This window comes from Cutaneotrichosporon oleaginosum (genome assembly GCF_008065305.1).
Source record: "Cutaneotrichosporon oleaginosum strain ATCC 20508 chromosome Unknown ATCC20508_contig04, whole genome shotgun sequence".
In the NCBI taxonomy this organism is placed as follows: domain Eukaryota; kingdom Fungi; phylum Basidiomycota; class Tremellomycetes; order Trichosporonales; family Trichosporonaceae; genus Cutaneotrichosporon; species Cutaneotrichosporon oleaginosum.
In genome coordinates, this window is record NW_027072173.1 from 79,103 (window position 1) to 100,394 (window position 21,292).

At 59.2% G+C, this 21,292-nt stretch overlaps 7 protein-coding genes across 7 annotated transcripts; 4 read left to right on the forward strand and 3 right to left on the reverse strand.

Moving 5' to 3' along the window:
• Positions 1 to 52: 52 nt before the first annotated feature.
• Positions 53 to 2,967, reverse strand: COLE_04486 (uncharacterized protein; the record flags this gene model as incomplete). Its single annotated transcript, XM_018427086.2, has 4 exons — positions 53 to 680; positions 717 to 1,934; positions 1,975 to 2,093; positions 2,887 to 2,967. The coding sequence occupies 4 exons, from the start codon at positions 2,965 to 2,967 to the stop codon at positions 53 to 55; spliced, it is 2,046 nt and encodes a 681-aa protein (XP_018274805.1).
• Positions 2,968 to 4,941: 1,974 nt separating this feature from the next.
• On the reverse strand, positions 4,942 to 5,163 carry COLE_04487 (uncharacterized protein; the record flags this gene model as incomplete). Its single annotated transcript, XM_018427084.2, has 1 exon — positions 4,942 to 5,163. The coding sequence occupies one exon, from the start codon at positions 5,161 to 5,163 to the stop codon at positions 4,942 to 4,944; it is 222 nt and encodes a 73-aa protein (XP_018274862.1).
• A 978-nt stretch (positions 5,164 to 6,141) lies between these two features.
• Positions 6,142 to 7,519, forward strand: COLE_04488 (uncharacterized protein; the record flags this gene model as incomplete). Its single annotated transcript, XM_018427083.2, has 2 exons — positions 6,142 to 6,283; positions 6,345 to 7,519. The coding sequence occupies 2 exons, from the start codon at positions 6,142 to 6,144 to the stop codon at positions 7,517 to 7,519; spliced, it is 1,317 nt and encodes a 438-aa protein (XP_018274861.1).
• A 441-nt stretch (positions 7,520 to 7,960) lies between these two features.
• On the forward strand, positions 7,961 to 9,802 carry COLE_04489 (uncharacterized protein; the record flags this gene model as incomplete). Its single annotated transcript, XM_018425048.2, has 3 exons — positions 7,961 to 8,894; positions 8,941 to 9,355; positions 9,388 to 9,802. 3 exons carry the CDS (start codon positions 7,961 to 7,963, stop codon positions 9,800 to 9,802), a joined length of 1,764 nt encoding a protein of 587 aa, XP_018274860.2.
• A 586-nt stretch (positions 9,803 to 10,388) lies between these two features.
• On the forward strand, positions 10,389 to 11,719 carry COLE_04490 (uncharacterized protein; the record flags this gene model as incomplete). The annotated part of the gene is made up of 2 exons (XM_018421054.2): positions 10,389 to 10,793; positions 10,829 to 11,719. The coding sequence occupies 2 exons, from the start codon at positions 10,389 to 10,391 to the stop codon at positions 11,717 to 11,719; spliced, it is 1,296 nt and encodes a 431-aa protein (XP_018274859.1).
• Positions 11,720 to 11,925: 206 nt separating this feature from the next.
• COLE_04491 (uncharacterized protein) lies at positions 11,926 to 14,075 on the reverse strand (the record flags this gene model as incomplete). Its single annotated transcript, XM_018427110.2, has 3 exons — positions 11,926 to 12,474; positions 12,509 to 13,717; positions 13,752 to 14,075. The coding sequence occupies 3 exons, from the start codon at positions 14,073 to 14,075 to the stop codon at positions 11,926 to 11,928; spliced, it is 2,082 nt and encodes a 693-aa protein (XP_018274858.1).
• A 1,078-nt stretch (positions 14,076 to 15,153) lies between these two features.
• COLE_04492 (uncharacterized protein) lies at positions 15,154 to 17,524 on the forward strand (the record flags this gene model as incomplete). Its single annotated transcript, XM_018424690.2, has 6 exons — positions 15,154 to 16,016; positions 16,079 to 16,176; positions 16,270 to 16,420; positions 16,454 to 17,006; positions 17,152 to 17,229; positions 17,285 to 17,524. The coding sequence occupies 6 exons, from the start codon at positions 15,154 to 15,156 to the stop codon at positions 17,522 to 17,524; spliced, it is 1,983 nt and encodes a 660-aa protein (XP_018274857.1).
• Between the last annotated feature and the right edge of the window lie 3,768 nt (positions 17,525 to 21,292).

The following is a 21,292-nucleotide window of genomic DNA, read 5'->3' on the forward strand; positions in this document are numbered from 1 at the left end:
CGACTCGGGCAGCATGCCGAGTAACAGAAGGAGGTGCATTTACAAGATGTGTCTAGGAACTCTTCTCGTCAACAAATGGATCGCCTGGCGCAGTACTCGTCGATGGCGCCCGTGGGAATAGTGTGTGTGTGGCTGTGCCATTAGGCGCCTGCCCCTTGGATGGGGGCTGAGTCTGGCTCTGGCTCTGGCTCTGGCTCTGGCTCTGGCTCAGAGGAGCTTTCGCACTGTGGGTAGGCGTCTGCTGGTCGGGTGCAATACGTTTAGGCTGCGGCTGGCTTTGGCTCTGGTTCGGAGAGACCTTAGTCGACGCAGTCTTGGACTGCAGGGGTGGTTGCGGTTGCGGAGCAGGGCCCGGCGCGATATACCGGCCGTGTAGTTCCGGCTTAGGCAACGACGGTCGTGTGACGGCAGGGCTCGGCGTCGGGCGCGGCGTCGGCCCAGGCAGTGTCGCAACACTGGGTGCTGGTGACGGAGCTATTTTCACGCCAGGCGGGGCCGGCGTCCCCGCCGCCGTGCTCGTGCCGGAGGGCGGCCCGCTCTCGGCCTCAGCCTTGGCGCGCTTCGCCTTCGCCTTGCGCCCCGGCCGTCCCTCGTCCGGCACGCCGGGCTGCACTGTCCACCATCCGCCCTTGCCACCCTCGTCCGTCCCGTCTGCCTTATTTACCCGTACGAACATTTTCCTGACGTCAGCGCCCGAGACTGGCGAGGCAACTCACTTGAGACTCAAGTTGTGTCTGATACTGTTCTGCCACCCGGCCGTCTTCTTCTCATCCAGCGTCTTGAAGAACGGGAAGCGCTCGGCGATACTGCTGTAGATTTGCGCGAGCTGCAGCTTGCGGTCTGGCGCATGCTCGATCGCGTGCCGGATCATTTCGTGGTACGGATACGGCGGCTTGCAGTCGTAACCGGGGAATTGTCCTTGCGTAGATGTGGGTAACTCGTTGACCTTACGCCCGGCGCCCTTGGATGGCCCGGCAGGCGCTGCTACCTCGCTAACCTGCGACAGCTGCGAAGTGCTCGATGATCCGCCGCGCGCGCCCCACCGCCCCTGGCCGATGGCTATGAGCCGCGACGCGTGGCTTTCCTCGCTCGCAAGCGGAGATATAGGCTCTTCATCGTCCTGATCTTTCGGGTTGAGTAGAGAGAGGCCGGCGATCTGAGGTGAAGCTGTGCCACGCACGCTACGCCCTCTATTCGCAGCAAACGAGAGGCCAGCGGCAAAGTCTTGTGTGGTAGACCCGCCCGCAATGGTGCGCCGCCGTTTGTGTCCCCCACGTTCCGTCTTGGAGGTAGTCAATGGACTACCCTCGATCGCTTCGGCAGCCTCGAGAAGCTCTTGCAGTGCGTCCGGCGTCGACTCGCGCCTGGTCCGACCCTGCTCAGGCGACTGCGAGGCGGGCCTCTTCTTCCAGTACCGGGCTTGGGTTTTCGGTACGGTCGGCGCAGCAGTAGGAAGGGGAAGAGCGATAGGCTCAAGGCTCCGCTCCTTGACCCCGGGGGTGCGAGTGACAATCTCGGCAAATTCATCTAGAACACTGCGGGCTGGTGTGTCAGGCATAGCGCGACGAGTGCTGCTTGAATCCGGCGAAAGGAGAGGCGAGTTTGTGGGGCTACGGCTTGTGCTGACACCGTTGGTCTCCAGTCTGGGGCGTCGGTGTACCGGTCGAGTGCGGCCAGGCGTGTCATCGTCGTCCTCAGCCACATCCTTGCCGTTCCACGCCAAACCCCTCATGATCGGCGGCTCCGGAGCCGAATCGTGCAATGGCTCCTCCCACTGCGAGTGGGGGAATGCGGCAAGGACGGCGCGCTTCAGCTCAGCCTGGTCTGGAACACGAGGGAAGCGTTCTTGCAGCAGGCGCTGGACGTGGTTCAGATTCATGACCGATGTCACCGGGGTGTGAGGCGGAGGCTGGTGATGGAAGTGGGTGCGAAGCCTGTATGTCAGGAATGCGAGACGAAAGATAAGATACGCACCATGAGATGAGATCAACGCTTGCCCCATTGCGTAGCACCATTTTTGGTTCAAAGGCGGGCTGCAGAGGAGACGAGCTGACGATCTCGTCACTGGTCGGCACATTGCCGTCGTCGTCTTCCTGAAACAGTTTGGTGCCAGCTCTTCCGATACGAGTGCGTTCGGACGGCGCGCACTCTGACTGCTGGTACTGACCAGGACGGTACGGTGAATGGGGAGGGTAGCTGTAACGCGATGGAAGGGCCGGTGGAAACTGGTGGTTCGGCTCAAAATTGGGTGGTAGGCGGGGCGAATGCTTTATTGTTGATGGGGAGAGAGAGTCGGGAGTCGGTAGCACCCTACCGTTTTTGCGTGGTGATGGATGGCGGGTCACCTGTAATAGGCAGGTTGAAGATGGAGTGGTGGGGGTGGCCGGCAGTGGGAGAGGCAGTGGGAGTGGCAGTGGATAATGTCGTGTCGTTGATGAGCAAGAGCGGGAGGCCGATGAGGGTTCCTGGTGTGAGCCTACGGCGTAATGTGTTGCCAAATAAAGGGTCTGGAACTTGCCTGGGTCGACGGCCCAGATGCCGATGCTGCAATGTCATCTCCGGGTGTCCGCGGAGCAACGGTCTGTGATGCGTGAGCGCTGCGCGTCGTGCGGACGGGGGGCGGCGACGATGCGAGGAGCAATGCAAGTGAATGGATGTGCATGTGAAGGATGACGATGGGGGATTTGTTGGTGCCGGGTTCGCTGGATCGCTGGGTGGATGGGATCCCCATTGGGCGAAAACAACAACAGGCAGGGGTGTGACCCACGTCCGCCGATGGCTTCCCTCGGCCAGCAACAACAAACGATGCCCACTGCACAGCACCGCAGCGCCGAGTGGCAGTTAGGGCGTACATGTAGAAGAAGAGGAAGATGAAAGCGAACTTACTCGACTGTTGGCTCGCAGGTCTGCCATAGGGCGACCACCCCGTGGCCGCCGGGCAGGGGTGATAGGTGCTTCGTCGAGCATGGCGGGGTGGAGAAAGTCTGGTCAACACCCGTCTTGCTCTCGGTGTAGCTAGAGATGATAGAGTGGATGTACACAGGTGTTTTTTTACTGCAAAAGAAAGGCGGCGTGAGGTCGGGTTTGGTGGCTGGGCAAAAGGGTCGATGGGGAAGTGTGGTATGATGTTGTTGAATATGTGGCCAACAGTGGATGTTTAGGAGGGCAGAAAGAGTGTGTAGGAGGAGTCTAATGGAGCGGTGTCATGGAGGTGTTGAAGAGAATGGATCGAGTGCAGCGTGGAAGAGGATGTTGTCGATGATGATGTTGTGACAAGACGGAGATGTCGGCTGGAGCTGGAGCTGACCAACAGCGAGCGACAACCTTTGCGCAGAGGAGAATGAGCCGTTCCGTATCAAGTCAACAAGCCTCACCCCCAGGCCTCACCCAACTCACCCAACTCACCCAGGCCCCCCAGGCCCCCCAGGCCCCCCAGGCGGCCGGCTTCCCTCCCACCCTACACGGTGCACCACTCATCAACAAACGGATCCTAATCCTTTATCAATCCTTTGATCTTTGACGTGGATTTCGACTTTTGCTAAGGCTTCCACGCCACTCTCTCGCTTAAACTCGGCCCACCTCCCTCTGCCATGCTGCCATGCTGCCACTCGCCTCGCCACTCGTTCCACTCCTGCCACTCAATTCCCCCCTTCGCCCTTAGCCGTCTGCCACCCCTCCACATCATGCATGCCTGCGTCATCGCCCAACTCGCAGCACCCTCTATCCAATGCATTTGATAGATGCATGCAAGGCTCACTCCTCCAACTACGGCCGCAACGACTGGATACAAGTATCATACAGGATCGACCAACGTGGCTGACTCTCAAAGCGGAGATGCACGGAAAGTGGGATGGCGGTTACACCGTAGGACCGTAACGCAATAACAAAGGTAATTGGTGACAACACGCCACAGCGGCGTTGTCCAAACAAACCACCGAGATAAACAATGACACGAATATCGTTCCAGCGGATTGAGGATCGTTGTGGCGGCACAGCAACGCGTCTACGATGGCGCCTCGTAGTCCTTCGTAAAGTCGATACCCTGTGATTAGCTGCTTCTGCGAGTGCATAAATGCAACAGTCGCTCACAAGCTCTTTCATATGTGTGTTGGTGATTTTGAGGCTGCGGCGTCCCTTCTTCTTCTTCTTGGGTGCCTCCGTCTTCTTCTCCTTGATCGGACCCTGTGCCGCCGAGCTGGCCTTGAGATCCTCTGTTGTAGGTAATGAGGGGTGCAGAGGAGACCGTAGAAGGGTGGAAAGACATGCAGGTATTTTCGACAGGATGGAAGACGGTGCAGCGACGGTGATAAGATAACGATTGATCAGCACTGGGCCAACGTCCAACATTCCAACTCACGGTCTTCCAATAGCTTGGCTACGTTGTCCGTCTCGGAGATCTTCACATCGGCCCACGCATGGATGATTTCTGCTGTCAGTCCCGCTGAGGTTGAAGGCTCACCATCCTCGACGCGCGCCGTTGAACGTCCGTTCTCTCGTATCGTGTCAAAGAACACAGTCTTCCACCGTTCTGGCCCACCCGCGTTTAGCTTCTCGCCCCACGCATTCTCACGCCCAAGTGGAGGCAAGGGCGCATCCTTGAGACGGCCAGTGAGCGATCGAAGAATCATGATGCTGCCGTCCTTCTCAAGTTCCTCTGTGAATTGGGGCAGATCGGGGCCGGGCATGAGCTCACGAAGCTCCTTGTACACAATGGGCTTTGTTGGGCGGGAATGCAAGCGGATGTGGCGACGCAGGTCCTGCTGCGTGCGGAGTACGATCTCGGGCTGTATGTGAGTACGACCGCGATATATGAGATTGCGCAGCCCGTGAGGGAACGGCTAGTGGGAAGCTGAAGTGGGAAGTGTGAAAACAGCGCTTCTCAAATGCTCCCCCCCCCCCCCCCCCCCCCCCCCCCCCCCACCCCCCGACAGTGACTCCAAGTTATACACCAGAACGGTGCTCGACGGCAGCCTTCAACCTTCCTCCCAGTCTCCAACTCGATCCGTAGCCCCGACGCTGCGGAGGACTCACCTCATACATGAACACCTGGTTGGTGTCATTAAACTTGACGCGCTCCTGTTTCTTGAGCAGATCAAGCACATGACCAACATCGACACCTGGGTGGTGCTCTTGGACGTGGAAGAAGGCGTCCTGGTACGGCATCGACACTCTGTTCTGACTGTCAGCTCGCTCGCGCTTATGACTACCTTAAGATAGTCACGTAGATCGAGGACGACCACGCGCGGGTCGATGTATGACGGCGTTGACACGAATGAGGACGTGCCTTGCGTTAGTGCTCATCGTCCTCGCCGTCTACCCCATCCGCTTCCACCACGCCGTCGAGCGCCCTCATGGACTGACTCCCCATGCGCTTTAGAGGAGCGCATTCCTCCTAATGGTGATACACAATAGTTGTCACCTGGAAAACCTCCAAACCAGTGCCTCCAACCCTTATGAATCATAGTCCCACGACCACATCTTGGTCACCATGACACTCCATCCAGCGCGCAACCCACCCTTGACGCGCTTGAAGTCAGGCCCTTCAGCCTTCACACCGACGCTGGCGCCACGGCTGCCTGGCGCCGGTGATGCGGATCCATAAGGAGATTTGCGCTTCAGCATGTCGATCTGGGGGCGGTGGTGATGCGAGAATTGCTGAATGGCATTGACGGTGATGGCGAGCTCGTGAGGGTGCGACGTCGTCACGTGATACAAACGGAGATAAGCGATCTCCGGGCTATTGCAATCGTGGGAGAGTCCGGGATTCTACATCCGACTTCATGCTGCCCTTTCCACTCTAGAACTCTTCTTCGACATTGCCGCGTATTCTACGTCAACATTACCGCATATCCCGACACGCCCATGCGGAGAACAATGGACGGCACGCGCGCTTGTCCGGGGCACAAGCTGCGTGTGGGCCTGCAGGCTCCGTCAGCGTGGTGCGGAATCGTGACAAGCACCCCGCGGGGAGTAAACCCGGGGGATTCGTGGCGATAAGACCATGCCGGCTCGCCGCGGATCATATCTCTTGCCACCACATCCGCGCGCGATAACTGCTATAACTACTTGTGCTGACATGCGGTCCCCGCTTCTTACTGATTCCACCCCCTCGTCCCCCTACTCCGCCCCCTCACACTCACGATGACCTTTATTTCCAAAGACGAGCTCCGCGCGCGCTTCTGCACCGCGCTGAGCGTCATGTACCGCACCGAGGTGCCGCTGTACGGCGACCTGATTGAGCTGGTCGACGATGTCAACGCCACGTTCCCCGGCACTCCCGAAGGTACGTCGTCTGTCGTTTCTGGGCCCTCCCAGGTCCTGTTATCGATTCGGACTGACAATAGACCGCCTCAAGGTCGAGCGCCACGGAGCGATCCGTCTCGGCAAGCCGGACGAGCTGCAGATGATTGCCCGCCTTTTTGCGCAGATGGGGATGGAGCCCGTCGGCTACTATGTCCTTGCCCCTTCGGGCGTTCCCGTTCACTCCACCGCCTTCCGCCCAACAACCGAGGAGGCACTGGCCTACAACCCTTTCCGTGTCTTCACCTCGCTCCTCCTCCCCGAGCTGCTGCCGCCTGCCCTCCGCGCCGAGGTTGAGGCTACGCTCGCCAAGCGCGACATCTTCCACATCCGCGTGCGCGAGATCGTCGCTCAGGCTGAGGTCGAAGGCGGTGTGCGGCTGGAGGATGCGGACGAGCTCGTCGAGCGCGCCCTCGAGACCTTCAAGTGGCACGACACGGCGGCTGTTCCCCGCGACGTTTACGCACGCATGCACGCTGCCCACCCCCTCGTGGCAGACATCGCGGCCTTCAAGGGCCCTCACATCAACCACCTCACGCCGCGCGTTCTCGACATCGACGCCGCGCAGGCGGGCATGAGCGCTCGTGGCATCACTCCTAAGCAGATCATCGAGGGCCCCCCTAAGCGGGCATGCGAGATTCTTCTCCGCCAGACGTCTTTCCAGGCTCTCACCGAGCGTATCAAGTTTGCCGGGGAAGCAAGCGCCGGCTCCCACCGCGCTCGCTTCGGCGAGATCGAGCAGCGCGGCTGTGCCCTCACCAAGAAGGGCCACAACCTCTACCTCCAGCTCCTTGCCACTGTGCCCCCATCGATTAACAATGAGGAGCACCAGGCCAACCTTGCCGCGGCGTTCAAGTCGTTCCCCGACTCGTACGAGGAGATGTTCGCGCAGGGCCTCGGATACTTTGAGTTCTCGCTCGCCGGCTCCGCTCCCACCTCCCCCCAGACTCTCGAGCAGCTCGTCGCCTCCGGCACCGTCAAGCTCTCCCCCGTCACGTACGAGGACTTCCTCCCCGCCTCGGCGGCGGGTATCTTCCAATCCAACCTTGACGAGCACAACCGCTCGCGCGGTGGCTCGCCCTCTGCGCAGGGGTGGACGAGGGAAAAATTCGCCGCCCTCCTCCCCGTGGACATGCGTGACTCGTTCGAGCTCCACGAGGGCATCCAGAAGCGCAGCCTCGAGGCCCTTGAGGCTAAGCTTGGCTTCAAGCTCGAGTAGATAGACTATTTGTGTGTATAATGGGATGGATGTTGTGCTGTGCCCTGCAGGAGCGAGGGAGCGAGCGGCGAGGTAAGGGCAGCACCAGCACACGTCAACAGATCGGCTCTGGCTTTGCCCTCCAATCTGATAAGATACGACGACCATCCCCGTCTCAGTTGGGCCAAACGAACATTCATGCATTTATTAAAGTAGTCAAGTTGGATTGTGTGACTCAGCATCGGGAGTGCCGATGCGGCGTGCGGCCGACATGCCGTTCCGTATATCCGACGCCTACTTGTCCGGATTTGGCCGCAATCTGCCTTGGCACGCCATATCGCCCACCCCGCAAACAGTGCGGCGTTCATCTCCACAACCGAGCCCAACTCGCCCGAGAAAGCGACACAAAGTGAAGTGGGATGGAGCAAGTTCTTCTACTCACTATTTCTCAAGCAATTCAACATGACAGGCGACGGTGGACGGCCAGATGGACAGCATAGACACGAAGGGAACGCCGAGCTTGCAGCTCCCAGCGGCGGAGGTGCGCTGCACCGGACGACCTCGCCTAATATCGGCGTCGCAGCGACTTCCGCAGATGGCGCCGGCGGCGCTGGCGTGACCCCCGAGTACGCCACAGCCGCAGCGGAGCGCATTGCCTCGCGCGTCTCGGGCAAGTCCTCGCTCCCCCCGCCGCCAGAGCACCCTCCGCTCTCGCTCGCCCGCACCATTGGCATCGTGACTGTTGCGACGGCCGCCATGTCCCTCTCCGGCGCAGGAACAATGAGCCTTTCCATTGCGCTACCCGCCATTATGGCCGATCTCAACGTGCCCGAGGCACAGTTGCAGTGGATATCCTCGGCATTCGCACTCACGAACGGCTGCTTCCTCCTCCTCGCGGGCCGGTTGGCCGACGTGTACGGCCGCAAAATGGTGTTCGTGGTGGGCATCTCGTGGAACGCACTTTGGAACCTCGTCGGCGGATGGATGAATAACACGGCGGGGCTTGTCGTGACCCGCGCGCTCGCGGGCGTCGGGAGCGCCGCCTGTATCCCCGCAGGCATAGGAATTATCGCAGCGACATTCAGCGGCCGCACGCGGAGTAGCGCCTTTGCGGCCTTCTCGGCGGGCGGGCCTATCGGCGGCGGCCTGGGCCTTATTGTCGGAGGTCTCTTGACGGCGTACACGAGCGCCAGCTGGCGCGCAGCACTGTGGTGCTTCGGTGGCGTGGCATTTGCTGTCGCGGTCGCAGGATACCTCGTCGTCGTGCCCGACCGACACCTTGACACAGACCGGCGCGTCGACTGGATTGGAGCGGCCATTATTACGATTGGCCTCGTACTGTTGCAGTTCAGCATTTCAGATGCGGAGAGTGCAAGCAACGGGTGGAAAACTGGCTGTAAGTTGACACCTCATCTGGATATCACCAGTGAGGCTGACGGCAGACATCATCGCACTCCTCGTCCTCTCCGTATTGATGATCGCTGCGTTCTTCGTATGGGAGCACTACGTCGAGACGCGCACCACGCGCCCACCACTCATGCGCCTTGGGCTTTGGACACGCGCACGCGGCAAGCTTGCCGCGACATATCTTGTCGGCGGAATTTGCTGGATGGGCTTCACGAGCATGTTTTTCAACGCCACGCTGTTTTATCAGCAGGTGCAAATGACTGGCACGATTGGCGCTATGCTCCGCTTCATCCCCTGCTGTGTCTCGGGGCTGCTGTGCAACGTGCTAGTCGCCAAAGTTATCCACCTAGTGCCTGGGCAGACATTGATCTGCATCGGCATCGCTGCGACCGGACTGGCGAATGTTTTCTTTGCGATCGCTCCTCGCGACGCCATTTACTGGGGCCTCCCGTGCGTTACATTTGAGTCTGCGCTGATTCCAGGTTCAACGCAATGTGGATGGTAGTCCTCGGCGCAGACTTCCTCATGGCCGTCGGCTCCGTCTTCGTGTCCACTCTGGCCTTGCCCGAAGAACAGAGCGTGGCGGGTGCCGTGTTCCAGACCCTGGTTCAGCTCGGCGGCGCGCTGGGCCTCGCGTTCGTCGGCGTCGTCCAAACCACGATTGCGCGCAAGGAGCAGCGCACGGGCGTGGATCACGTCACGGCACTCCTGCATGGGTTGCGGGGCGGCTTCTGGTTCGGCGCAGGGGCCGCGTTCACGGCTGGCATTATTGCGTTGGTCGTGTTGAGAGGTATGGGCACATATGGGGGTAAGACGAAGGAGGGGAGCGAGACGGAGACGGAAAAAAGCATTTCCGTGGAGGAGGTGGTGGAGAAACGCGGGGAGGAAAGAGTGTAGATTTTTAGAATAGTGGATTATTTCTTGTGCGGCAGCGCTTCCGGAGATGGATTGGTATCTCGTGTCTGTATCCACTCATTGCGGACTGGAAACTGCTGGAAACTGCCGCGATTCGAGTCACTATAACCTTCGAGGTTTGCTCTCGACCTTGGGGCATATTGTTCTGGGACCCGGCACTTTCTGCACAGTCATCGACTAGGGTGACAGCCGTGTGAGCGTCAAGAAACTGTTGTGTCGGGCGCAGGGGGCTGCTTATCATGTGCAATACCAGGCCACTTAGCTCAGCTGGTTAGAGCGCATGCTTAACACGAGCGTCAGTCTTCAACGACTGCAACGAGTTACGCATGAGGTCGGCGGTTCGATCCCGCCAGAGGTCAACCTTTTGGCTTCGGACCATCCCAAGCACTCTTCCCACTCGACATGCTCGTTGGGACTCCGAGCTAACACGGGAAAGTGCTGGCAGAGGTGGATGTTTGTGTTAGATCGATGGGATAGTTGACCTCCACCGGGACCAAACACCGGAAGCAATTTCATGGGCAACTTCTCGGTCATGACTCTCGTCAATGAGCTATGGCAATCCACCTAGATGACCCCCGACATGGTCCCAGAACCCGAAGACGTCGTCCACGCCGCTCTAGAAACGTACGCGCGTCTACCGAAACACGGCAAGCCGACCGTGCGCGATAACGGTGTCAAAGAATGGACGGTGTTCGCGTCAGTCGTCCTCACATCCCCCACGACTTCGCCTCGCGTAGCCTCGATCGGGGCGGGCGTCAAGTGCCTCCCCGCTAACCGCCTTCCACCGTTGGGTGACACGGTACACGACTCGCATGCAGAGGTACTCGCGCGGCGGGGCTTCGTACGCTTCCTCCTTTCAGAGGCGGCCACCCTCCTAGCGGGGCAAGAGAGTGCAGTTCTCTCACAACCCTCACCGGGGAAGTTCGCCCTGCTCCCCGACGTCGAGGTATGGTTGTATATATCCGCATTGCCTGTACGTCCTGAACTTGCAATGTACGCTGACGGCAGTGCGGGGACTCATCGACGCTGCACACCGCCGCTCACCAGGACGCGACTGAGGCGGCCTCCTTCGCGAGCCTCGAGGCCTCCCTCTCGGCCGTGGAGGGCGCCGCGCGCGGGCGCAGCGGGTACGCGAACCTCGGCGCGATCCGGACGAAGCCTGGACGGCGGGATGCGCCGGCGAGCATCTCGTTCTCGTGTTCGGACAAGATCGGAACGTGGTGCGCGCTAGGCCTACAGGGCGCGCTGTTGGAGCGCTTCGCGCCGGTGTATCTCGACCATATCGTCGTGGGAGGCGTGCAAGCGCCTTCGACGGAGGGGGAGGGATGGAGAGAGGGGATACGGCGCGAGGTCGAGCGCGCCGTGTATGGCCGGCTTGAGGGCATTGGCGGTGCGTTGCCGCCACCTTACGCGCTGCACCGGCCGAGAGTGCATCTCACCGACGTGAGGTTTCCCTTCGACAAGCCGTCAGGCGACAGCGCCACGGCCAACACTAGCTTGTCGTTCGTCGCGGGGTGCAAGCCTGAAGTGCTCGTCAACGGCTGTGTACAGACAAGCGGGTGGAAGGCGCCGGGGCGCACGCTGCTCAAGGACAAGCTCAGGAGTCGGGTATGTCGCATCGAGATCATGCGGGCGTACCTCGCTCTGGCGAACGCCCTTCCGGATGCATCTGGTAACGGGGGTGGGAGCGAGTCGACATATGATGCACTCAAGGCGCACAACACGGCTTATGCCGCGGCCAAGCGCGTGATCCGCGGTGAGCCGCGCGATCCCGTGGGCCCCGAGTGGAACCTCCCACATGACTTCCAGGCTACTACGGGCGACGCGCCGTTCACCGGCTGGATTGTCGCAGGCAAACGCTACGCCTCTTTCACTGCTGAGGGGGAGGCGCGCGACTAGACTACATACATTCACGTGCATACATTGACATTTCGCATAGCCTCTGGAGTCTGTTGTCTCGTTAGGATCGTTCGGTTCGTTGTTGGTTATATGATGTTGTTTGATGATTTAAGCCTGATTTGTCATCTGTTGAGATCAATCGAGTGTCGCCTGCCTGTTGCTGCTGCTCGGCACGCGAGGGGCTCTGAGCGTGGGCGTGTTTGTCGCTAATACCCGTCGCGCCACACCTTGAACCCCGGGTCACTCTCACCCAGACTTCCAATGTCCCAAGCGAAACGTACGCGCTTGCCTGCGGGGTGGCCCGGCGTCACACCTGACTTGAGGTTAGACCGCGGCATCTCTTGATCGCACGGGCCCGCCTCGCTGCCCTTCTCCTCCTCCTCGTCGTCCCAAGACAGGTCAAACTGCGGAACGTCGGCGTCAAGGACGGCGTCAAACGCGCCGAAGTGCTCGTCATCGGAGAACTGATAAATTTCCTCCTCGTCCTCGACATCGATGAACGCCTCGCCCTCGTCAGACACCTCAGCGTCAACTGGCGCAAGGGCTGGGGAGGGAGGAGCCGGCATAGCCTCCGCAACCGGGTCTTGCTGCTCATGCCGCGGCTGCATGGCGGCCAAGGCGGCCCACGCGCGCTCCGTGGCGCGTTGCACCCGTGCCGGCGACTTGCCCCCGAACTCAGAGCTGGTTTGCGCGCTCGGGTGTGAGCGACAGACAGAGCTGGGTACAGTTGTCGCTGGCGTAGGGGGATACACAGCCTGCCATGTCAGCACTGATGACCTCCGCACCCACTACTGGTTGGAGGAAGGGGGAGGAACTCCCGTCGCGCATGATGGCGTTCTCGGCCTCAGGCATTACCGGGGAAGACCACTTGAGCGTCCCACTCAAACGCTCGTCGCAGGGGTCTCTGTGCGTATTGCTAGACCGCTGCGAGGTGATGGGTGTCGCAGCTGAAGGAAGTGTCGGGAAGGGAGTGCGGTTGGACTCGCGAGGGATCCGAGCCTTGCGCTGTGGAGATGTTGGTGACGCAGACAGATGGACGTCACACGACTTGCCAGCTTGGACGAAAGGTTGGGTGACCAAACTCGGACCATGGACACGGGCGCCCAAGTCCTGTTCGCGAGCGGAGGGGCCGGGCCGGGCAAAAGGCTTGGGGTTGAGCACAGACTCTTGATCTCGGTCGTGCTCCGAGTTGATGGAATTCGGGCGGTATTTCTCGTCACGACGTTCCATGGCACGGGCAATGGGCTCTTTGAGGATGCCTGTTATACCTTCCCCCGACGCGAGCGGGTCCTTGCCGGAACCTGCGACCTCGAGACCGTCCCCATCCGATGAAGAGTCGGCGACATTCGGGCTCTTGTAAGGATGTGAACCGAGAGGAGGGCGCTGGTCTTCGCATCCGTCAGATTTTCTGTCTCTATCGAGATCTGATTCAGATGAAGCGGACGGAGAACGCCGGCGTCGTCGTTTCCGACCCGAGCGACGTGAAGACCGGCGTGATCGCTGTTCCGGAAGTGAGAGGGACTGTGGTGAGAGGACTGATAACGGAAGGTGGATAGGGCGACCAGCAGCGTCCACTACGCCGTGCTGCGCGAGCCACAGTGGCACAAAGGACGCGGGCGTTGGTATGTCAATAGTTGCGGTACCCCAAGGTGCAGCCCATCCGGCCACGCCCATTGAAGGCATATTAGGCATTGTCGTCAGAGGTGTGAAGCTGGTATTAGACTCGAGCGATGGCACGGGTTGCGGGTAGAACAGAGCAGGAGCGGGTGAATGACCCATTGCGATTTGCATTTGTTGAGGTGACTGCTGCCAGAAGTATGGTTGATGACCGAGAGAGAGCGGGATGGTGTCCTCGAAGGGTGAAACGGCCGGCGACGGGGCGGAGGAAGGTGCTTGCTCTGCGGCCACCGGGAAAGTCGACTGTTGCGAGTGTTCGGGGAACATGATGTCCACAAGCCATTGCTCTGGTTCCGGGTCTGCCTCTGGGCCTGATTCTGGCTGAAGTAAGCCGGCGCCAGTGTAAGTGACTCACGACTGCATCTCTGGGCTGAAGCGTGCGCCGAGTCTCCCGTTGCCTAACTTGATCCAACGCATGCAGACGGGAGGGTAGATGAGGAAGCTCGATGGATGAGAAGGTTCTGGGGGTTACATCCGAGATGCCAAAGCGCTCATAGAGCGCGGCGCGGTCCCGTGCGTTGCGACAGTCGACCTTGTCGCGCGAGGGAGGAGGATTGCGCAACCGGAGTGGGCGCGGCTGATGCAGCATTACAAGGTTGTCGTACCGAGCGTTGAGAGACATGGTGCGTTTTGCCCGTCCATTGCTGCGATGGCTTTCGCCTGCTCGGCCGTGGGACATGCTGTGAGGCTGTCAGCTGTAAGCGAAAAGTGCGAGAGGTGAGCAGCAGAGGTGATGAATAATGAGTGATGAGCGAGATGAGAAGAGTGCAGAAGGAAGAGAGCTGGCTGCGAGCCGGCACTGGTTACAATCAGAGACAGATGAGCGATGAGGAAGGTTGGAGACAAGATACACGGCTTGGAGAGAGAGAGAGAGAGAAAGAGGATAGAGAGATGTTCAAGTTGAGTTGAGGTCTCTTGATCCCGACAGGCGGACAGGCGGGAGCGGATGAGGCGGAACGACATGACGACATTGTTGCGCAGATCCGCAGAAAAGCGGAGTTCGCTTGTCTTCTCACTCGATCGCCTTGAACAACACCAAGACGCGCAGTGCTTTCTGAACTAGCATCACGATCGCACTGCAACCTTTTGAGGTTCTTGAAGCCCATCTCGGTATCTCGGTACGCTCGCTATCATTACTCCCTCCCATTTATCCCGCCGCTATAACAGCAGCCAAAGGCCTGGGCCTTAACGATAGGGTTATGTTGCACGCGAGACAGCGAGGGGACTGGAATGCTAGACAGGATCACTCGCCGGCCTGGCCAACCCGCAGGCAGTAAATCTCCGCAGTTTCTCGACATCGGAGGCGATGCCTGCACTATGGCCGGTTCAGCCTCAGAAATAGCGGCTCTTGAGGGGCGGAGGACGCCGCTGGAGGGGCGCGTCGGGACGCGTCGGGCCACGTTCCACGGTGAGCTGGCTAATAAGGTGCGCCGACGCCGTGCCGCCTTCTGCCTGACCCCCCTTGGTCCTATTCCGGATGTCTTGACGTGTCGCCCACCCTCATTGTGCATCCCATGGAAGAGAAGCCCCCCTTTCTCCTTCACCTGCACCGCCACAAGGTCCGAGACTTACGGGGCGGGGCCCTTAGCTCCGTTGAATAGAAAGCAGCACGCGCACCAACGTTGTCTAGGCCGAACATCAAACACGTTGGAAACTGACAAAGCTGCCAAACACACGAGTTCCAGGCCGTTCTAACTTGCGGACCAACCGCGCCCTCAGCGCCCTCTGTCAGTTATCATCGCCACCCGCTGCGGGATATGAGTCCTATTGAGGCCTCACGCCTCTTATCCTGTCGCAGACTGCGTGCCAACGGAGTGGAGAGGTGCAAAGCTGCGAACGATGGGTGGGCGCCTCTGCGCACTGTTCACCTGCAAGAATTGCAGCCCTGTGCGCCACTTGCTAACACCTGGCGCCCATGTGCGCGACGCACATTCCGCACCATGGGATCCATGGGAAGATTACCAACACCTGGATCGCAAGCGCCTGCGCCTGTTGCTGTCGCCTGGTGGCTTTGGATTGTTCCACTTGTCCGTTGCGCACCAAAAAAGCACAGAGCACCTCCGACATGTCAACCTTGGCGGACACTTCGCACCTCCGCGCACCCCAAGCTCCTCAAGCACCCCGAGCACACAGCTGGGCTCCGTTCCCGACCCTTCGCACCTTGTCTCACCCTCGTCATTCATCACTCATCACTCATCACCCTACCCCATATTCACAGTTCCGCCCCGCTACAAAAGCACATCTGCCATCTTCTCCTACTAACCACCCATCTTGTCCTCTCTTCTTGTTTACACCTCTTTCATCTCAGCCGTCTATTACCTTGCTCCAGGTGCCCTTCAAAGTCTCGACCTCTGCTCGGTCAGTCGTCGTCCAGCCACTTCGACCAGACCCATTATCGGTCATACAACGTCTTCCAACACCGTCCACACAAGACACTACGCTTCTTCCTCAATGCTATTCTTGCTACGGCATTGTTCCGCATTTGGCCCACCCTCCTCTTCTTCGGAGGGTGGAGCACCATGGTGGTCCTTATCAACTTGAAGACTAGCGCGAAGCTATCCTTCCCCAGTGTCATGATCACTGTGCTAGGTATGCTCCTCGGCTTGACCATTTCCTACCGGTATGTGCTGCAAGCTGGTAGCCGAAGTGCACGCTTTTCAGGGTCGGCTTATTGATGCTCAGCACGTCCTCCGCGTATGAAAAGTACACTGAGGGCCGCAAGATGTGGGCCCAGATCATTACCGCAACACGTAACTGGGCGCGCATGGTCTGGATTCATTGTAAGTCCACATCACGCAAGGTGGCCGGTGGGGGACGAGGGATGGGGTCCGATTGTGGCTAGTCTGGCGACGGATATGACTGACTATGTGCAGGCCCAGACTCCCTTCAGGCCGAGCCCATTGAGGACCCGGCGGAGCGCGCCCGCGATGAAGCCAGGGCCCTCATCGAGAAGAAAACGGTTGTCCAGCTCGGCCTGGCCTTTGCCGTCGCTGTCAAGCACTACCTGCGGGATGAGCCGGGAATGTGAGCGCGACCAACGCTTATCACTGACGTCAGTTACTACGAGGACCTTTACCATCTCGTTTCCTTCATCCCAACTCTGAGCTTTCCGAGCGGCATTACCACCGAGTATGCCAATATAGCGCCTAATCTTCCTATGCTTAGTGCCGGCCCCATACGTCCCCACGCGCACCGCCAGGCAACCGACGACAGCAGCAAGAGTGATCCCATTGTGCTTTGCCCTGCCGAGAACCCGATCAAGTTCAGTTTCACGGACTTGTGGCCCTCGCGCTGGAAGAAGCACACCCACAAGCTCAACCCGATGACTGGCGATGACATGGATGTGCCGCTCAAGATCATCACGTTCATGTCTTCGTGGCTCGCGGCGGTCCAGAAGCGCAAAGTCATCGACCCTTCCACCACTACCAACCTTATGCTCCCACTGTCTCAGCTCAACGACGCGCTGGCCGCACTTGAGCGCATCCTCACTACACCCATCCCCTGGTCGTACAATGCTCACATCTACGAGATGAGCTGGATTTACTGCCTGGCTCTTCCCTTCCAACTGTGGGACTCAAAGCTGAAATGGGTCACAGTCCCTGCCACTGTTGTGAGTCTTCATATCGGTTGGTGTCGAACATCCACCTTCGGTATAGTCACCACCTTGATGTTGCCGATGCGATATCTTTGGTCGGCGAATTAATCTACCAGCCGATCTTCAAATGCGGTTTCCAGAGACCATCGCTGATGTCTAGATCACAGCCTACTTCGTGCTTGGTTACGCAAGCATTGCAGAGGAGATTGAAAATCCATTTGGACTGGAAAAGAACGATGTGAGCCTTAGAGAAGCGCGAGAGCTGTCTGTTCAAGACCAAGCTAACCACTAAGCTCAACCTGCACTTCTTCTGTCAGGAGATCATCGCCAAGGAGCTCGATGCGATCACGTCGCGCAGCTACACGGACCCCGGCGATTGGATCTTCTCCTCGTCGAACCACCCCTTCGGACAGTCGATGCCGTCCGCGGAGAGGATGCAGTCAGCCTCGCCGGCGGAGCTGCGCCGCATTCTCACCCAGACGCGGAACAATTTCGGAAGTTCGTCATCAGATTCGACCAAGGTCAGCGCGTGAGCCACTACATGCCGCCCTGGATCGACTGTGTCCCAAGATCGCAAGGCCCACTCCCACTCCCAGCTCCCCCACTTTCCCGTGGCACGAGGCATGGGATACCGCATTATCGTGAAAAAGGTCCTAAGTTTTCTGAGAGGAGGCCGGCCAAGACATTTTATCTGTGTGTATGTTACTAGTTCACAACCTAAGGTGTCCAGGAGAATGAGCGACGCCATGCCGCTTTGGCTGCGGCGTACCGTGTGAAAATGGGTGGCAGAGTGTCAAAACAGAACGTGATAATCGCATTTGGGGCGCTCACGGCTCGCCCTGCTGAACCCCGCCTTCTTCTCTCGGACATTGCGCGTAATGGGCTTCCACGAATCTCATCCCTCGCCTCATTATTACCAAGAGAGCTCGCAGTCTGGTGCACCTGCCGCTCACCTCGCGCACGCTGGCGCCTACAATCAACACAACTGGCATCCTTTTCAACACGCCGCTCACCCGAAACTCGCCTAGATCGTAAACTTTCGGCGTGAGGTCATCTCATTTTTCGCGCTCCAAGTGTCAGACGGAGCTGGGCGCAGGCGGCGTTCACCGCCGTAACAACCTTACGCTTCTCACTCGTCCACTGATTTTTCGAGGATTATCTCTTTGCAGACTTTTGTCTGCCTGACCCTCGCATGACTAGTCCTGCATTTCTCTTCCGGCAAGCCTGAAGCCTAATCAGAAGTGCCGAGTGTCGAAGAGCGGCTCGGGCTCACACGGTGTCCGTGTGAGTTCACAGATGAGACTTCGGCACATATCCCGGTGCCACATGTACCCTCGAACCTTGGACTTCGGGCCAGTCGATTGGAAGCTCCGCCGACCAAGCGTTTCACCAGATGTGCGCCATGCCATCAGCGGCGTCGAGCCACCCTGTTCCTGCAGCACCCATCCGGAGTGGTGTCCGGCCCCTTGACCGTCTGGCTGTGGCGTAACATACGTCGTCAGCGCAGATCCGACGATCATGGGCAGCCGACTGTGCGAATGTGGCAAGGCGGCGGTCGTCCCGACCCGACGCAAAGACGCAAAGTGGCAAGTGATAATTGGAAGGGAGACGCATCTGGATAGGTTTAGTCCTTGGTGGTTCTGGACATGGCGATTTCCGTACTGCACCGTGTTTCAGCAGCACTCTTTGGGCAGGCGGCGTTGGAGGACTGAAACGCGCCGCTCCGTTCGCACTACGGCAGCGCCGCGGCATGCACGGCACAGGTTACGTTGTCCCGAAGCAGTCTGGCAGCGGTGCCTGGATGACGGGAGGCAGAGTCGGGAGAGCGGGAAGGGCTCGGATCGGATGGGCGGGACCGGCTCCAGGGCCAGGCCCGAGAGCTGACTGGGCTGGCTGAGTCGACCTGCGGGCTGGCTTAGAGGTTGGAAGAGAGTGGGAGTTAGGACTATGAGAAGAGCGGGCGTGTGAGAGCATCTGTGCCGACCCCTTGGGCAGGGCTCCGGGACGGCCCGGGGTGTGCTGGTCAAGCTCATGGATAATGTTCTGAAAGGAAAATAGCTTACCAGAGGAGCATGCCGATTCTCATCACTGAACCGCAAGGTTGGAATCTAGGGAGAGGACCGAGTTGGCCAGACTAGAAGCTACCACCGCATCTGGTTTCGGCAAGTTATAGCTGCCCTGGGCGGATTGCCAGCTCCCAGGCGACAGTGACACTGGTGTGTCTCGCAAGTACTGAACTGCAGCCCTCCCGTAGTGAACGGTAGCGCTATAGTCTCCCGCATCACAAACCCCACACAAATTGAGGAGCCCGCCATAAACGCTGAGAGTCACGCCGCACAGGCTCGGACTAATGCAAGATACTGACGTCCGGCAGTGCCTGCCCTGGCCCAAGAGTGACAGGACCGTGCAGCTCAGACAGCAGTGAGCTTTTGGCGTGAGGCGACTGCAGTCATCAATGGCTGGCTTCCAGCGGCTCGCCCAGGCACTTCTGACTCAAGACTGTCACCTGGCCGTCGGAGGATCGGCGGATCGCCTCAACATGCGCGCAAGCTGTGCAAGGCTATAGTTTTCTTCAACCCGTTCCGTGGTTCCGCCAGCAAGCTTGTCATGGTCCTAACTGGCTGTTATGCGCGTCACAACAACGCCAATTACGCACGCTAGCTGCCTCTTTGGGCGGCGCTGACAAGCGAAAAGTACGGGAAGACGGAGGGGCTCTCCAAATGCAAAAGGAGTAAGTGCTCCACCGCCCTGCTAGCCTTTTGAGTTGTATCCGAGAAGACGGAGAGCAAACATTGCAATATGTCACGCATTAATAAGAGAAAAGTTAATCGTCGGGCTCAAGAGGCCAGCCGTGAGGCGGCCTGGGAAGTATGATGGAATCAACGCCACAAAGATGCTAGTGAGATGCCGTCCCGAGGATTGTGATCTGCTACATGACGCACATTCTGTCACCGTAGATGAACAAGTTGCGGCAAGCGAACAGGGACCAGCCCGGGACAAGCGGACAAGGAGAGGATGCCAGAGATGAGAATGCAGGAGCAGGAAGTGGGCGGCATTTGGGTTCCGATTGCGACGAGGTGAGCAAGTGGGAGCAGGGTCGAGTGATGAGAGTGGGAGCGTACATACGCAAAGCGGGAGGAGAGGCCGGAGACGAGAGCAGGCTCGATGGGGGGCTGGGTTGGGTTCAAGGGCATGCCAGGAGGGACCGAAGACATCAGGAGTTCAGGAGCACAGGCCGGAAGCCATAACGCCAGGTCCGGGTCCAGGACCAGAACGACAACCGCCTCAGCGCCTTTGCGTGCAGCCTGTGGCTCCCCCGTCAGCTGCTCCTTGCTCAGCGATAACCTGGTGACTTGTTCCCAGCCGCTCGCCGCTTGCCTGCCTGCTTGCTTGTTTGCTTGCTTGCCTGCCTCCTTGCTTGACTTGCATGTGTGCTTGCTTTGAATCAAGTGTCGAGTGGGGCGGTCATTGCTCTTCACCCTCACCTTGTTCTGCTTCAGCCAACTCCCCGTGCTCACTGTCATCGGCAGCATCACAACTCTCCCCCTCTGCACATTAATACGTCCGGCTGGCACGGTAACGCTCTTCTACTTTCCCTCTGGAAACCCTGCCAAACCTCAGCCTACCCCGTCAGCCATTCTCGGTCTCGCTCGACGACAGGATCGTGACTCCAATCGAGCCGGTAGCTTCCCAGCCGACAGTACCTTGCAGAGAAGTCTTGCCTCGGTGCATCGCTTCTGTCTATCTACGGTTTGACCATTGTCAATCCCTCATCACACATCACCCACATCATACTTGTCACAGCCTTTGCCTCAGATACCCATCGGAGCAGGTACGACCCTCGCACGACACGAACGAGTACCAACGCATTACGAGGCACAACGGCTAAACGCGGAGTGACGAATACAAAACACGGCGCGCAGATCACACGGTGCGTAATTCAATACTCAATGTTCAATGGAGGGCCGGTGCGCCGGGAGGATGTTTTGTCTCACCGATCTCGCCGGCGCACTGGCGGGCCCGCGACTGTTCTTCTGTGACAATTCAACACATCCCACTTCTGGCCTCCTCTCCTCTCCTCCTGAGCATCCCCCCCCCTCTCCCCCCCCCCCCCCCCCCCCCCCCCCCCCCCCCCCCCCCCAAAACCCCACAATCTGGGCGAGACATGTCTGGCACACCACGCCTATAACCTCGGCTCCAGTTCCGTGATCGGTCCTCCCCTGCGATCTGCGACTGCGGACTAGCTTACGGATTATTCTCTACGACGGCATTTCCCGGTCCAAGACCCCAGAGTCGGAGAT